We start from the raw sequence: 17,581 nt of genomic DNA, 5'->3' as shown, positions 1-17,581 counted from the left end.
TGTTTTTTTGTATTTTATTAATTTGATTTACATTTTTCGCACTTCAGATCCATGACAGATTTCAAATCAATCCAGTGTCAGTGTGTGAAAGATAATCAGCTCTGTGAAGCATAAAAACTCTGCATCAGCGATGTGACGTCATGTTTTTATTTCAGTTCTAAATACAATCCTAAACTTTAAATTAAAAAATAAGCAGGCTGAGCAGCTAACAGCAGCTCAGGGTCTGTCTTAGCAGCCCATCAGTGCAGGTAGACCGGTGTTCAGGTAGTGAGTCTCTGAGTCTGGTCCTCCTCTGAGTCTGGGTTCTGTCCTTCGTCACCACGGCCTAGTGTTCCTCAGCTCGTGCTTCTGTTTGACCCACTGAGCGTTAAAACTCGTCTCTACTACAGTAAATGACAACAGCCCTCTGTCTCTGTCCTCCAATGGACATGCGTGAGTGGACAACATAACTCCACCTTGTCCTCCTGCTGGGAGCTGAGGTCTGTCCTTCATCCTGTCCTCTTCCTCAACTGGACCCTGCTGTGTCTCTGTGACGTCCTCTGTGTCGGGCATAGACTGAGGAGGAGGAGGAGAGAGGAGCTGGGACCTGATGAAGGACAGAACAGAGTCAATGTGAGGATGAGGAGGACAAACATTAAGATTATGTCATTAAGCGTCTTGAGTCTGTGTGCTGATTAGACGAGTACTGAAGCCACTGACCTCCTCATTGCTTGAATGGACGTTTAATTCCAGACTAACCAACCGGTCTGACGAAAGAAAACACTCAGGATACTGAGCGCAGTTCAGTTAACACGACTAAACAGGATCTCACAGTCTGGAGGTAAACAAGGTCAAATCAGTTTGCAGAGTGTAGCTAACACTTTACTAGATCAACCTACTGACGAACCACGTCGCACTACGAAATGACATCTGTCACTGTGCTTGTTTACATCCAGGTAGTAGATAATTACAGCATTATGGCAGCAGACATTAACCAGAGCTAAGGCAACAGCTAGTGGAGAGAGGCTTTACTGCAGCTTAGACACAACATGTGGCCTACATCCGGCCTACAATAATAAAAAATATACGTCTGCTCTTCATGCAGAGATCTGTTCAGAGACATAAATCGTCCTCAGATTACCGCTGATGGGAGCCGGGATGTCATTATGCTGGATTGTGTTCCTCCTGCTTTTGCTCTCCATACACAGTTTTTCCTGCAGATACCAAAGTCTGCTGGCACTTGATATGATCGTTTCTACTCAGATTTCTAACAGAAACCAGAACACTCCTTAGAATCTGTGACAGAGACAGTGCGTTCATTCAGATGAAATCAGAGCCTGAATGATCACAGTCATTAAAGCTGTCACAGAAACAGGCTAAGCTCTTCCTAGTAACATGACTTCCTGTCATTCAGTCTGCACACAGAGTCAGACACCCTATTCTCAATAATAGAACTGATGCAGTAGTGTTACCTAGTTATTGGTGTGTGAGCACTGTCTAACCTGCGTGTGTCCGTGTGTCCGGGCGCATGTGCCAGCTCCTCCACAGCTCTCACACCTGAAGAGGCAGAAGGTGCAAACATGTGAGGAAGGAGAGAACACCTGACTGTGCTGTAAGGTGACATATGACATCATCAGCTTACCTGTTAGGTGTGTGTCCTGCTGTCCTACAGGTCTGACGTCCAGGTATCGACTGTACAGGCTGCGTCTCGCTACCAGACCCTGATCGCTACCAGAGAGAGGAGGAGGAGGAGAGGGCAGGAGCAGGGGGAGAAAAAATAGGAGGAAGACAAGTAGGAGGAGGGGGATGTGGGGATGAAGTAACATAAAAGACAGAAAAGAAAAAAAACACAAAAGAAAAATGGTAAAATCATAAGACTCTTAAAAACTGGAGATTAAAAAAAAACTGAGATAAAAATGATAAAACGATGAACTGATGAAGTCAAATATGACTGATGAAGTCATAATATATGTAAACATTGAATTAAAAAACTGACTGTAAATACTGAATGTAAAGTATGAGTGTAAACACTGACTGTAAACACTGACTGTCAACACTGAATGTAAACTATGACTGTAAACACTGAATGTAAACAAAACACTGACTTTAAACTATGACTGTAAACACTGACTTTATACTATGACTGTAAACACTGAATGTAAACACTGAATGTAAACTATGACTGTAAACACTGACTGTAAACACTGACTGTAAACACTGACTTTAAACTATGACTGTAAACACTGAATGTAAACTATGACTGTAAACACTGACTGTAAACACTGACTGTAAACACTGACTGTAAACACTGAATATAAACACTAACTAAACACTAACTGTAAACACCAACTGTAAACGCTAAGTGATAGGTATAGAGCTTTTGTCCGCCTGTTTGGTTCAGAGTGAACCATCTTAAAGAAAAACTCTCTCCCAGGAAACGTTGAACAAACTGACTTTAATGGTTTCTATAAAATCATCAGACAGATGCGTGGTGTTCCTGCTGACCAGATTTAAATTCTCAGCTGCAGTCTGATAATCTAACAGCAGATAATAATCTGTCTCTAATACACTGACATCCTGTGAAGGGATGGGGCTGGAGAAGGACGGCGTCAATGTGAACCCATTTCTGATCTGTTAAGAGAACTGATATCACAGAGAGTTTGAGGACGGAACACAAATAGTCAACCGCACAGGCACATACACATACACACACACACACACACACACACACACACACACACACACACACACACACACACACACACACACACACACACACAGATAATAAAAAGAAGGGATAGGTGATACAAAATGAAGAGAGGGAGGGGAGAAAGAGAGAAAGAGAGTTTATAAACAGAACAAACAGCAGCAAGAGAGGGGGGGGGGGGGGGGCTTTGATAGAAATGTAACCCCCCCACTCCACACACACACACACACACACACACACACACACACACACACAAACACACACACCTTAAAAACAACTTCATTCTTTACACTGTAACTGATAAATACTGCTGTAATAAACTCTGTACACACACATCACAAACACACCCACTCAAACAAATGCTCACACGGGGGTGAAGTCAAGTTTTCTCAGAAGGGGCAGGGTTATGCAAGCTCAGAGGGGTGGGGCGTGTAAGCTTAGAGGGGTTCTGGGAGGCGGAGTCAATCTGTAATGACCATAAACATGTTCAGGGCACGGGGTCATAAACATTTAGAGCGGGTAGAGTTTTGAGCTGTATTGAATTGGCCTTACTATTGATTGTCCTACTCTAAGGATCGTACACAGGTAGGGGGTTATTTTTGAAACTGTTTAATTCTCTGTGTTCTGACCTCCCATTCACATGTAAACAGAGTTTCAGGTCATTGAAAACGGAGGTGTACGAAAACGGCTCAGAAGGTGCAGATTTAAAAACCCTGTTTTATCTGAATTTGAAAACAAAATCTACATTTGTGTGAGTTCTTATCATCAGTAGTGTATTTGAGCTTGTTAGCTTCTCATCTACATCATGAATAGTAGGTTGTTGATGAACATTTATGGTCATAATTTACCCTCTCACTGCTTTGATCAGTGGGTGCAAGGTTATTTGGTTACCTGCTGTAACTTGTTAGAGGGGGCAGAGTCACACTGTTCTTACCTGGTGCGTCTTGCCCTGCAGCGTTCGATGAGGGGGGACTGGGGGCTCTGATTGGCTGACAGCGAGGCGGCTCGAGGAGCGGCCCTGCTGGGGGAGGAGCCCACGCTGAGGGGAGGGGAGTACCGGGAGGATACCGATCGCAGGGGGGAGTGAGGAGGAGCAAACGGCCATGGAGGAACCCTCTGCTCCTGACGCACAGCTGGAGGGTGACACAGGTAAGAATGGACAATGACTACATTCATATAATCATCTAGACTGTCCAGGACAATAATATCATCCAATACAATGACTTCATCTAGATAACCCTGTGCTGCAGGAGAACATTATCTTATAGAATTAGTTTTATTGAAACAGTTAGAAACACTGCAGTGGAGAATATATAAAGTTATTTATATTACATAAACTGTCCAACACTGTACAGTGACTTCATTTATAACATGAGATATACATGATGCTTATGGAAATTCTGCACACTGGATCATATCATGGTAAAAAGCTGCTACGTAAACGTCAGATTTTTTATACAATTTTACAGAAGGAGAAGAAAAAGAAGAAGGGACGACGACTGAGGAAAAGGAGATAAAGAGGAAGAGGAAAAATATACGCAAGAGCAGAGCTGTGTGACTTCTCATAAATGTATACCACACAGTTTGTTTAAGTTTGTGTTCATTAGAAGAACAACCCCAAATCTGTAAGAGTCTGGACATTGTGTAAAAGGTAATGATACAGAGTTTGATAGTTTACATATTATTTACAGTCTTGATTTAATGCAAAATAGAGCAAAGACATCATATCAGAAGTTAAACGGAAAAATGTTGCTTTATGAAAATGATATGCTTATTTGAAATGTGATGCTAGCAACACGTTTCAAACAGTCGGGACAGAGACAACAAAACAGTGAATAAGTTGTGTAATGCTAAAAAACAGCTGGAGGAACATCAACCAACGAGGTTCATGATCAACAGGTTAGTCACATGACTGGGACTAAAAAGGACACTCCAGAGATGCTGAGTCTCTCAGAAGGGAAGATGGGAAGAGGTTCACCACTCTGTGAGAGACTGCGTGAGCAAATAGTTCAACAGTTTGAGAATAATGTTCCTCAGAGTAACATGACAAAGAATGAGTGGATTTCATCATCTACAGTACATAATATCATTAAAAGATTCAATCTGGAGACTTCTCTGTGCAAAAGGGACAAGGACCAAAACCAAGACCTGACCTGATCTTCAGGCACTTCAGCACTGCATTAAAAACAGACTCTGTAGTGGAAATCACAGCATTGGCTCAAAATCACTTCAAAAACCAATGTCTATGAACGTTTGCAGAGTGTTGTTAAAAGAAGAGCTGATGCAAAACAACGGTAAACATGTCCCTGTACAAACTGTTTAAAACGTGTTGCTGACATCAAATTAACAATGGGCATATATTTTATATAAAACCATAAAATGTTTTAGTTTAACATCTGATATGTTGTCATTGCTCTCTTTTCTTCTAAATTAAGACTTTTACTGATTTACAGAACATCAAACTCTGTTTTTATCAGTATTTTACACAACCTCCAGACTCTTATGGGATTGGGGTTGTGTATGTCAGACTGTAAAATGTTAATCTGAACTTAATCCTTCCAGTGTGTTTATCACATTGAGTGTGAATAAGGCAGCTCTCTGCTGCAGGCTTTACTCTCTGAAGTCTCTGTAGATACTGTGTAATGAAGTATTACATAAATAAAACATATAGTATGATCAGACAGACAGTTTACCTTCTCTCTCCATCATAGAATATGGCTTGATCTCTCCTTCCGGCTTTCTGAGGGGAACCTTTCTCAACTGGGCCGCTGTGGAAGAGGACACATTTAGAGACGGAACAGAAACAACATGACAGACCAACATGTTTTTAAATATACTACACTATCAGTTTTTTTTTCCTGCATACTTCATCAGAAAATAAACTGATGAGTTTGGGTCAGAAAATCAACTGATGAACTCAGTTTGATGTATGTAATGATCAAATCATGTTTTTTGTTCAGTAATTTTCTCAGACTGAAGATGGTGTTTTAAAAAATGTTTTTTATTTAACTGTGCTTTTTTAAATGGTTGTTTTTTTAGCTTTGTTTTTGGTTGAATATTTCTGATGCATCATCAGGAGAATCTCAGCGCTGATTGACTACACAGTGTTATACATGCAACTTAAATCCATGTCTGTGCACTGAGTTAAATGTATATGTGCCTCTCTATTGATGCCTCTCTTCTGACACATACTCACCTTCAGCCCCAACTTAAATTTAACGTCACATTTAAACACACCTTCATTCATGTTACCATGTCATTTCTTCTAGCCAACGGGTATCTCCTTTATTTCCATCAGAGACAGGATTTAAAAATAGACACAGGTGACCGTGACAGATACGTGGACAGATTTTAAGAACACAGTCTTGAGTTCATGCTCAGTGACATGTTCCTCTAAAGGATGGAGGTAAATCACTCTACAGTAACTTTCCTGAACTTTCTATACCTTTTTTTCAGATCTGGTGTTAGTCAAGTTTGTGTTTCACAGTTACCTGAAGTGCATCGGAAACTTTTATGTTACAGATTAAGAGTGAATCATTCAAACAGTTTACAGAAAGAGTCAACATGCTTAATTTAAGTTTAGACCCTCAGATAGTTTACTCTGTAAACACAGGTCAAATGTCTCTGCAGAAGTGTTCACTCTCTCTGGTAATAAATAAAGAGGATAACATGCTGACTGTAGAAATGAGAGATGACATGAAACTGTGGAGGGACGTTTGGATGTCAGTTTATGTAGATACCTGGCTTGAGTTGCACATTAAGCATCATGTAGAGGCCACATATTGGCACAGACAGGCTGTCAGTGTTACAGTCACACAGTACCTTTACCTGCTCTCACACACATTCAGAGAGTCTGAGGGCAGGTCAGCTAATAGGCAGGTGTTCTCCTGTCAGTCAGGTGATCTGAGGGAGTCTGTGGGGGTGTGTGGGTGTCTGAGGGGGTCTGAGGGGTCTACAGGGTGTGGTATACTGTCATACTGTGAAACCTGGGATAATCAGTTCGATATATTAACTTAAATATGACATAAATGGTACCGTGCAGGTAGAAGGTGCAGGGGATGGGATGAGGAGATGAGGATAAAATAACAGTTTAATATGGAGCTACTTATGGAAACATTGAGCGTATCTTTATGGGATAAAGGAAGGGTCAGGTGGCCGGGGTGTGTGTGAAAATAAAATAAAGAAGTTCTTACAAATATCCGATCATCCCCTGATCCGTCAGAGGAACGCAGACAGAGCCTGAGAGATTGTGTGAGCACACGTGGAATAAAAAGATGTCAGGATCTGTGAGGGTCTGAATCTTACATCTCTACTGCGGGAGGCCAGCTCAGGAGCAAAATAAAGAATGACTCTGCTTTTTATGGCTACAGCGTTAACATGCTGAATATGTTTCATGACTGAACCAAACTAAAGAATGCAGACAGTGTGGGATTATGAAGCGGCTTTCACCAAAACAAAAGAGTCAGAGCTGATATAGAAATACCATGAATACCAAACACAGCCCACGTTCATACCTCCACCCGGAGAGAGAGGAGCTGACACTAAAACAACAACATAGAGGACAGAGAGGAAGAGTCACCTGATCGGTTCAGGAAGAATCCTTCAAACACCACAAAGTTATTCACCTGTGTACACACACACACAGACACACACACACACAAACACACACAGCAGAAACAGATGAAACGTAAGTGAGATTAAACCAAGACAAAGTTCTCTGGATTATTCATTTTTCAGTACCTGCTCTCTCACTGATCACCCAGCTGTGTTAAATACTTGATTCTGATTGGTCAAAACCTTGTGACAATGATGATTAATGACTTTAGCTGTGAAGATAAATCATTTTCAATAAAGTCCGGCTCCCTGTCTGTAGCTGGTAGCTGGGTCAGGAGCGGGATGATGTGCAGAGAGTAAATGTTAAATGAGAATCTCTTCAGGGTGAGCTGGGTCAGTGTGTTGCACTAGCTTCAAAGAAACACCTGCTCACTATACATTATTACAGGTCAGAGGAGTTCAATCAGCTCAGGTGTCTCATGGTCATTCTGGAGAGACAGTGATCAGACACTCTGTGACCTTTAGGGGTGGGAATGGAAAACCGGATCCAACTTAGAACTGGATCCAATTGATAAATTCCATCGGAACTGTACACCTCAAATGTTATTGATTCTGCTTAACAATTCATTTCTCAGCACAACGTCACGTCACGTCACGTCACGTCACGTCACGTCACGTCACGTCACGTCACGTCACGTCACGTCACGTCACGTCACGTCACGTCACGTCGCGGTACGGTACGTTGCATTACGTTACACACTCTGCGACGCAGAACTCCTTCAACAACGAGGAAACATGGAGAGGAAAAACGTTTTTCCCCTCCAAATATTTTCCTCTAGGCTCCAGGACGTCCAGGGTGCACTCATGTGGCTGAAAATAAACCTATTATTCAGTATGTTCAAGTTGAATATGTTCATGTTCAGTCTTGTGCAGAAATAATTTTGGAAAAATTTAAATGGTTACTTTTGGTGCGGAAGACCGTGTAGAACTACTTTTTTTCCCCTCAAAAAAATGCTCAGGAATCGTTGAGAATTGATAAGGAAGTGGGTTGGTCAGCAAAATCGACAATGGCGTTGACATTGATAAACTCTTAGGAATTCCCACGCCGAGTGACCTTACACCTTAAGTTTATATCTAAGTCTTTGTTTCTGATTTTCTGACATTATTACGGTGGCCCTGAAGGACAAAACTAATTTACAAAAGATGAAACACTTTTACAAAGTTGGAGAAAAACTAAAAATTTTTGGAAACAAACTTACATTTTAGAAAACAAATTTAAAAATCAAAGAACACTTTTACAAGCGGTGAGACAATATTACAAACGGCAGAACACTTTTACCATTTCTGAAACAAATTTACATTTATTTTTAACAGAAAGGGAATGTACCAGATAATGAAAGTGATCCGAGAGTGATTGAGTAAGTTTAGTTTGTTTGGATGGAGAGAAACCAAACAGAGCGACGTTTGGTACTGGTACTCCATTTGGTACTGGTACTCCGTTTGGTTCCGTTTTTGATTTTGTAAATTTTGTTTTTCTTAAATGTAAATTTGTTTTGGCATTGGTGAAAGTGTTTTGCTGATGTAATTTTGTTTTCCAAAATGTAAAAATCTTTTCCAAAATGTAAAAATGTCTTCAACTTTGAAAGTGTTTCATCTTTTGTAAATTTGTTTTGTCCTTCAGAGCCACCATACATTATGCCTAATAAACACTTCAATCATGATCTGATCACCATCCCTTTCATGCACCTTCATCACATCTAAGTCATGCAGAGTCACCAGATAAGATCTTCAAAGCAGTCAAACAAGTAGAGACAGAGTCTAAATATAACCAGAATAAGTGGAGCAATCAGAGGAAGAGATGTTCACATTAAAGCAGACATACAGTTTTCATCACCAGAGAGGACTGTGATGAAGATGATGAAGAGTTCAGACTGTACCTGAGGAACACTCTGAGTCAGACAGTATTGCTTCGCCAGGAAGGACAGGAACTTAGGCGAGGGACGGTCGAACGCCATCAGGATGGGCTCCAAACTCTTATGCTACAAAAGACAGAAAAACATAATCAGAGAAGAGGACAGCTCATAAGTGACAGAAAACAGCCTTCATTTTGTGTTCCTGTCTTCTGTCTTCATGGAGGCCAAGGGGATGAGTAGTTTTATCATTCAGGTATGTTTGCTGGTTTTTGTCTCTAAAACTTGTTAAAGAAGAAAAACAAGCAGAAACAAAGAGGAGGCAATCCCACACACTGATGAGATCTACTTTAACAATCAACCTTTCAGACCCAGGTTACCATCAGACTACCTTACAAACACCCAGCTGCTGAACCATAAACTTCACCTGGCTACATCAGAAGGATTGTCACGCCTCAGAGGGTTCACTTTAGCTGTACTTCACCTGCAGCATGAAATCAAAGAGCTCCAGCCCGTAGCCGTGTCGCTGCAGGTTCTCTGATATGTAGAAATCCAACACACAGAGCGGCTCCGCCTCTATGTGCAGCCCCTGTCTGTCCTGAGAGGTATTACAACAAGCAAAGCATTTAATAAATCAGAGCTATAGGATGACTTAGGGCTGATTCAAAAGATAATAACTCTGAAGGTAAAAGGTGACTCACCAGCAGGAATAACTTCTTATAGCCAACTTTGAGAAATCCAACCACCACTCCTCGTCCTCTGTGTGTGTTGGTGTGTGTGTGTGTGAGGGGAGGGGTAAAGTAAAGTAAAGTTAGTGCGTCAGGCTCTGAACATAGTTTCCATAGTTTCATCATGATCTGAGTGATGTGAGGTGAGCTGTTGTCATGAGCATTAAACACACGTCTGTACTTGTCAGCTGTACAGTACATGCATTATGAGCACAGTGTGACTCAGTGTGTGTGTGTGTGTGTGTGTGTGTGTGTGTGTGTGTGTGTGTGTGTGCGTGTGTGTATGTGTGTGTGTACCCATTGCTCTCTCCGTCTTTGAGCAGGTAGAGCTGATGCCTCTGAGTCTGCAGCTTTGAAGCACTCGTGATTGGAGATGTGAGCTGCTGAGCCTGCAGAGAGAAAGAGAGAGAGGAGGGAGAGAAGGATCACTGTTACACAGAGCTCTTGAAGTCTCAAAACCTGTCCACTAGAGTCTGTCTCCTGCAGTGAGTCAGTCCCCATAGAGTCCCATGTTAAAATGTTACAGCAGAAATAAACATGTTTACAGCCTGGTACAAAAACAGTTTGAGTCTCTACAGCTCATTTCTCTCTTCATGACAACTGTGCAGGCTGAGGTAGGTATAAGGCAAGCGCCAACCTCCGATCTCAAACCATGAAGCCCATACTAAGTGTTATAAACTGCAATACATCGAGAATCCGCTTGAAGCTGGCTGCAGAAACACCGGAAACCACATAGACATGAATGGGAAAAAGACGATCTTTGCAGCATTAATAAACATGTTTACAGCCTGGTTCAAAAAATGGTTTGGCCCTACGTAGCTTATCTCTCTATCGGCACACACTGTACGGGGGTGAATTTTTTTCTAGCACGACGGTTCAGAAGATATTAAGATTACAAGGTTTTACCCAAATAAGGACATGACTGACTGGACTCCCGGTTGGGAACACATAACTTTTGGCTGAGAGGCTCAAACTCAGCTCCTCACTTCACACTATGCCTGGTTGAGTTCCGCATTTCCAATATGGCTGCCGCCGTCGATTGGCTTCAAAACAGCGCTCAGGAACAGATGGGTGACGTCACGGATGATACGTCCATATTTAATACAGTCTATGGTATAAGGGAGGTAGATCTAATTCAGTCCCTGAACTTAACCTCTGGGTCATGTTTGTGGTGCTGAAGCCTTTTGGGGATTTGTGTTTGTGCTCTATTGGACTAACAGAACGACCAAGAAGGCTGAACCCACAGTTTTTACTTTCAGTTATATGCTAACATTATTTACACGTTAGCACTGATTAGCAGTGGGGGGTGTACTGGGGTGTCCTTTTAAGTTACCTGGTTAGTTTTATACACCTGTTTCACAACAGATTCTCTGAGTTTCTTCAGTGACTGAAGAAGTGACTGATACATAGGGCGAGTCTGTTTCTACCTCAAATAACACCTTCGTGTGTGGATGAAAGGCTGGTTATGATCTCCCAGCAGCTCCTCTTGTCCACACCTGGTCCCTCCTGGCTGTCCCTCTCTAATTTTATCTGACTTTAGACAGTTAGTTAAAACAACCCCAGCTTTGTCCCCATCAGATACATGAAGTTAGCTCAGTTTGTATCCATTAAACACACTTTTATCTCAAGCTAAAGCTAACTGTCATCTACAGCAGAGATTCTCCAGTGTACCTCAGTTAGATTCCTCTAAGAGTAAGTCATGAGCCTCCGATCTCAAACCATGAAGCCCATACTAAGTGTTATAAACTGCAATACATCGAGAATCCGCTTGAAGCTGGCTGCAGAAACACCGGAAACCACATAGACATGAATGGGAAAAAGACGATCTTTGCAGCATTAATAAACATGTTTACAGCCTGGTTCAAAAAATGGTTTGGCCCTACGTAGCTTATCTCTCTATCGGCACACACTGTACGGGGGTGAATTTTTTTCTAGCACGACGGTTCAGAAGATATTAAGATTACAAGGTTTTACCCAAATAAGGACATGACTGACTGGACTCCCGGTTGGGAACACATAACTTTTGGCTGAGAGGCTCAAACTCAGCTCCTCACTTCACACTATGCCTGGTTGAGTTCCGCATTTCCAATATGGCTGCCGCCGTCGATTGGCTTCAAAACAGCGCTCAGGAACAGATGGGTGACGTCACGGATGATACGTCCATATTTAATACAGTCTATGGTATAAGGGAGGTAGATCTAATTCAGTCCCTGAACTTAACCTCTGGGTCATGTTTGTGGTGCTGAAGCCTTTTGGGGATTTGTGTTTGTGCTCTATTGGACTAACAGAACGACCAAGAAGGCTGAACCCACAGTTTTTACTTTCAGTTATATGCTAACATTATTTACACGTTAGCACTGATTAGCAGTGGGGGGTGTACTGGGGTGTCCTTTTAAGTTACCTGGTTAGTTTTATACACCTGTTTCACAACAGATTCTCTGAGTTTCTTCAGTGACTGAAGAAGTGACTGATACATAGGGCGAGTCTGTTTCTACCTCAAATAACACCTTCGTGTGTGGATGAAAGGCTGGTTATGATCTCCCAGCAGCTCCTCTTGTCCACACCTGGTCCCTCCTGGCTGTCCCTCTCTAATTTTATCTGACTTTAGACAGTTAGTTAAAACAACCCCAGCTTTGTCCCCATCAGATACATGAAGTTAGCTCAGTTTGTATCCATTAAACACACTTTTATCTCAAGCTAAAGCTAACTGTCATCTACAGCAGAGATTCTCCAGTGTACCTCAGTTAGATTCCTCTAAGAGTAAGTCATGAGCCATGTTCACCTGATCAGGTAGAAAACAGTCTACAGAGAAAGAGTCAGGACTGATCCATCAAGCTCAGAAAGCATAAACCCTGTAACCTTCTCACGGTGTTGTTGACGTTCTCATCTAGACTGTGAGTTCACATGTCAAGCTAAATATGATGACACAGAGTTTCCAGACAGAATGAGCTTGTATTTAATGCACCTACACACACACACACACACACACACACACACACATACACACACAAACACACACGCACACGCACGCACACGCACACGCACACACATACATACACACACACTTTGATGACTCTGCATATTCACAGTTTACCCACAGCCGTCATAGCGCTCCTGTGCTGCCTTTTTCATGAGAATACCTCTCTGTCAAACTCTCTGTTTGTAATTTATGACAGGATGTTAAACTGGTGCTGTGATGGCTCAGGAACACTCAGATGAATTTATGTGAGTCTTCATGGTGACCTAAATCCTTAAATCCAGAGTCAGTCCCACAGGGAGGAGGATTTAGTCCGTAACATTGGAGGAGGCTGAGGGTCGGGCTGCTTAAGGAGCTGATGGAAATCTTTGAAACACAAACCTGATTTATCCAGTGTGAGGTTTACTAAGAAACTCTGAATGTTGGTAAAGAAATAAAGATGGGGGGAGGATGTGTGAGTCAGGAGTAAGTGGCAACCTCTGGTCTAAAAATATGAGTCCAATGCAGAAGTTCTGCAGTTTATCGAGGATCCGCTTGAGGCCGGCTCCGGAAGTAACGGAAACCACATACACACCAATTCAAAAAGACGATCTTTACAGCAGAAATAAACATGTTTACAGCCTGGTACAAAAGACGAGTGTAGTCTGGATAGCTCATTTCTTGATCGGCACACACTGTACGGGTGGGGAATCTTTTTCTGAAGCAGCATTTTCGAAGATATTGAGATTACGAGTCTTCAAATGAGAGGCACAGCTGACTTGACTGACAGGCGGGAGCGCTGTAGCTGTTTGAGCATAATTGCTCAACAGCAGCAATATGGCTCCCGCCAGGTGACGCCACGGATACTACTTCCATATTCTATACAGTCTATGGTCAGGAGCTGATCGGTGACGTTGATTGGAGAACAGCCTGTAAATTATGTGCTGCAAGGTTTGTGCAGAGTTAAAGCTTAAAGAGCCATTGTCAACATGAGAAATGTTCATATTCATACATTTAATCAGAAATGTTGTCTGTAAAACCCTAGTTAAAAACATGTTTAAAGTGTGCTTTATCTCTGCATGTTGTCTTTTTTTATATCGCTTGGACATATTGAATGTATTTATAAAGGAAAAGTGAAGACAGAGTGGGAGTAGGGCAGTGGAGAGAGAGATGGGATAACAGGCAACAAAGGACCTTAGCTGAACTCAAAACCCCAGCAGCTGTGGTTATGGATTAGTCTCAGTCTAAATGGTATTATCTACCACTGTACAACAGAGACGCCCTTTTCCTGTATGACTTGTTAACAATAAAAAAAGAATGATTAGATTTGATATGACTGTTACATCTCAATTTTTTTTAGATGAATTGATATGCAGCAGCACCCAACAAACAGACACAATCTGTACGGATGCATACAGGACAGACATCTGGATGATCAGTAGCAACTAAAACCCCAGTTTTAATGAGACACAGATTAGATCAGTTCCCAACAGAAGTTCCAACAAGAAGAAAAAACAAAGTTTTTAACACACCCCTACAGGTCTGGAGACTCACCTTAGCCGAGGCTCTCCCCAGTTCATCAATGACAGTGGCGATGTGGGCCTGTAGATCTGGACTACAGAGACAAACACAGAGTATGAACAGATCAGATATGACTGACTAAAGCAGAGACAGAGACAGCAGAAAAGACTGTTTCCTGCTTATCTCCCTGCAAAGTCTTCAAGCAGTCTGCGAAAAGTCTGCTTACAGCCTGCAAAGAGTCTGCATACAGTCTGCAAAGAGTCTGCATCCACTCTGCAAAGAGTCTGCATACAGCCTGCAAAGAGTCTGCATACACTCTGCAAAGAGTGCATAAAGGCTGCAAAGAGTCTGCAAAGAGTCTGCAAAGAGTATGCATAGTCTGCACAAAGTGCGCGGTCTGCTTACAGTCTGCATACAGTCTGCTGCATACAGTCTACAAAGAGTCTGAAACAGTCTGCTTACAGTCTACAAAGGTTCTGAATGCAGTCAGCTTACAGTCTGAAACCATCTGAAACCGTCTGCAAACAGTCTGCATACAGTCAACACAGTCTGCATACAGTCTGCACACAATCTGCAAAGAGTCTTCTCTCACCCTATTGGGATTCTAGCCTGCATAGCGTTTATTCCCTCACGTGGTTTAACTCCTTAATGCTGCTTTTTGAACTGTTGACTGAAAAGCATCCTATCACCTGAGGTTGTTGATACTGTGTATCAGCACACCGTGATTATCTCTGTTATTTCACCTGCAGCCCAGAGCCTACGACTGAATCACAACAGTGCTGATACTCAGTATAACACAACTCTCTCTCTCCTGTGATGTTACTTAGAACATGCTTTAGTACTGATGTTACATTTCTATTCACTTCTTATGTAAAAAGGCTACACAACAGTGGAAACATGTAAACCTTCTGAGCATAATTCCACAGCAACCTTTCTGACAAATGTAATGTGTTAATATGTTACAAATACGTTTATTGTTGTCACAATCCATACTCAGACTTTCAGTAAATGTATTTTCCATGGTTACAGAGTGCAGATGTTACAATGTAATATTCTGATTCTTCTCACCTGTCTGATGAAACAGATGTGTGAAGTATTGTTCTATGGAAGGAAATGTTGTTATACTGTTATATTAATGTTATATACATAAACGTTATCTTTTAATTATTACCCAGCTTTCTGACTGATCTTCCGGTTGTGTAAGAAGCTTGATTCTGATTGGTGAAAACCCCTTGACTACGGTTATTAACATTCACTAACATCAGCAACACCAGAGTCTAACTGATCGCATGCATTCATGTCAAAACCATCCACTAAAAAAAGTTCAGACACATTTAACAGGCAGATAAGAATCCATCACCATGGAATGCTAACTAACGTGGAATCACTGGGATTATTTTTTAAACTGTAAACATAAATCATTTTAAATCAATAAAATCCTATTTTAAGCTATGTTTTTGACATAACAACCTGCTAACCCTACATTATCCCTTACATATTAATGTTATATACATACATTTTATCTTTTAAATAATGAATACAGCTACTCTGCATGCCATACCCCTGCCCCCCTTGACACGCCCCTGATGGCAGGTTCAGTGTAACATACAGACAGAAGAATATGATCAGTAACTCACCGTCCTGCTGATTTCCGACCTGCTATAAGGCTCTGATCCAGCACTGAGACCCTCTCAGAGAATAACTGGTTAATATCAAAGGGAAACTCCATAATCTCGCTCACAGATCAGCCAAACACTTCAATATGAGGCTAGCACAGGAGATGCCCTCACAACCAAACACAGAGGCAGGTGCTTAGCTAGGCTAACTTAGCTAGCTAGCAGATCGTTGGCTAAATATCTAAGTAACGCTAAAACCACAGTTAGCATACTGCTATCCCTTCACCATTACACTGTCAAAGATAAATAAGGCTGTGTGTGAAAACAGTGATACAGTATTTACTCTGTCACTGCAGGTCCATTGTGTCTCTGTGCTGGAGTCACTCCCCGGCAACACACACCGTAATGACTCTAAAAGACCGGACCGTCAATCTGAGACACCACCGCTGAGCTACTGTCACGATCAAGAACATATCTCAACATGTTTATTAGTAAAACTATAAAGGTGGACAAATGCTGGACTGGGATTTGTTTTAGGTTTTCATTCATTTCCTAATTTTGAATGAATTGAATTGTCAGTTTCACATTTTGTACGAGGTTTATGGTAAAATAATGAACACTGGAGGCTTTGTCAGAGCGTCTGCTAATGAAGCTGCAGTACCATCAGTACTACTGTTAGTCACCACTACTACTACTACTACTACTGTTACTGTCACCACTACTACTACTACTACTACTGTTACTGTCACTACTACTACTACTACTACTGTTACTGTCACTACTACTACTACTGCTACTACTGTTACTGTCACTACTACTACTACTACTACTGTTACTGTTACTGTCACCACTACTACCACTACTACTACTACTACTACTACTACTACTGTTACTGTCACTACTACTACTACTACTACTACTACTGTTACTGTCACCACTACTACTACTACTACTACTACTACTACTACTATTACTGTCACTACTACTACTACTACTACTACTGTTACTGTCTCTAGTACTACTACTACAACTGTTACTGTCACTACTACTACTACTGTTACTGTCTCTACTACTACTACTACTACTGTTACTGTCACCACTACTACTACTACTACTACTACTGTTACTGTCACCACTACTACTACTACTACTACTGTTACTGTCACCACTACTACTACTACTACTACTGTTACTGTCACCACTACTACTACTATTACTACTACTGTTACTGTCACTACTACTACTACTACTACTAGTAGTACTACTACTACTACTGTTACTGTCACTACTACCACTATTACTATTTCTATTACTACTACTGCTACTGTCACAACTACTACGTCTACTACTACTACTACTACAACTTCTACTACTACTACTATTACTACTACTGTTACTGTCACTAGCACTAATCCTACTATTATTAATAATAATATTAATAATAATAATGTGAAAACCAAAACAGCATTTTCAAGTGTAAACAGATTGATTATTTATTAGTAGATATTTTAATGATTTGCGCTCATTTTATTTTAAATTGTTTTATGTGTTAATTGATTTTCAATCACTTTCACTTAATCACATTACGTTACAGATGTGTTGTTGAAGAT

General features: G+C 41.3%; 1 protein-coding gene across 15 annotated transcripts; it reads right to left on the bottom strand.

Moving 5' to 3' along the window:
• Nucleotides 1-115: 115 nt before the first annotated feature.
• atat1 (alpha tubulin acetyltransferase 1) lies at nt 116-16,551 on the bottom strand. Of its 15 annotated transcripts, XM_034704763.1 has the most exons (15): nt 15,993-16,541; nt 15,424-15,456; nt 14,389-14,449; nt 10,176-10,267; nt 9,852-9,909; nt 9,635-9,748; nt 9,178-9,279; nt 7,266-7,311; nt 6,880-6,925; nt 5,380-5,454; nt 3,621-3,819; nt 1,622-1,707; nt 1,482-1,536; nt 700-746; nt 470-586 (listed from the first exon to the last, which is right to left on the bottom strand). In XM_034704763.1, the coding sequence occupies exons 1-14, from the start codon at nt 16,082-16,084 to the stop codon at nt 723-725; spliced, it is 1,083 nt and encodes a 360-aa protein (XP_034560654.1). In that variant the 5' UTR covers nt 16,085-16,541; the 3' UTR covers nt 470-586; nt 700-722. The 15 variants fall into 15 exon arrangements, 14 of the variants coding, with proteins under 14 accessions (XP_034560649.1, XP_034560650.1, XP_034560651.1 ...); XM_034704760.1 differs by lacking the exon at nt 700-746 and having other exon boundaries at nt 393-586; nt 15,993-16,535; XM_034704764.1 differs by lacking the exon at nt 6,880-6,925 and having other exon boundaries at nt 15,993-16,533.
• Between the last annotated feature and the right edge of the window lie 1,030 nt (nt 16,552-17,581).

Source organism: Notolabrus celidotus, chromosome 16 (assembly GCF_009762535.1).
Source record: "Notolabrus celidotus isolate fNotCel1 chromosome 16, fNotCel1.pri, whole genome shotgun sequence".
NCBI lineage: Eukaryota > Metazoa > Chordata > Actinopteri > Labriformes > Labridae > Notolabrus > Notolabrus celidotus.
Note: the sequence above shows the minus strand (reverse complement) of the source record. Positions and strands in the feature narration are given on the sequence as shown.

Excerpts from the sequence above, each read along its gene's own strand:
- atat1 (XM_034704758.1), bottom strand. The coding sequence starts at position 16,084 with ATGGAGTTTCCCTTTGATATTAACCAGTTATTCTCTGAGAGGGTCTCA. Across the intron at positions 5,455-7,265 it reads ATTCTTCCTGAACCGATCAG|CGGCCCAGTTGAGAAAGGTT; the intron begins GTGACTCTTCCT and ends CCTCTTCCACAG. Across the intron at positions 3,820-5,379 it reads TTCTATGATGGAGAGAGAAG|CTGTGCGTCAGGAGCAGAGG; the intron begins GTAAACTGTCTG and ends GTCACCCTCCAG.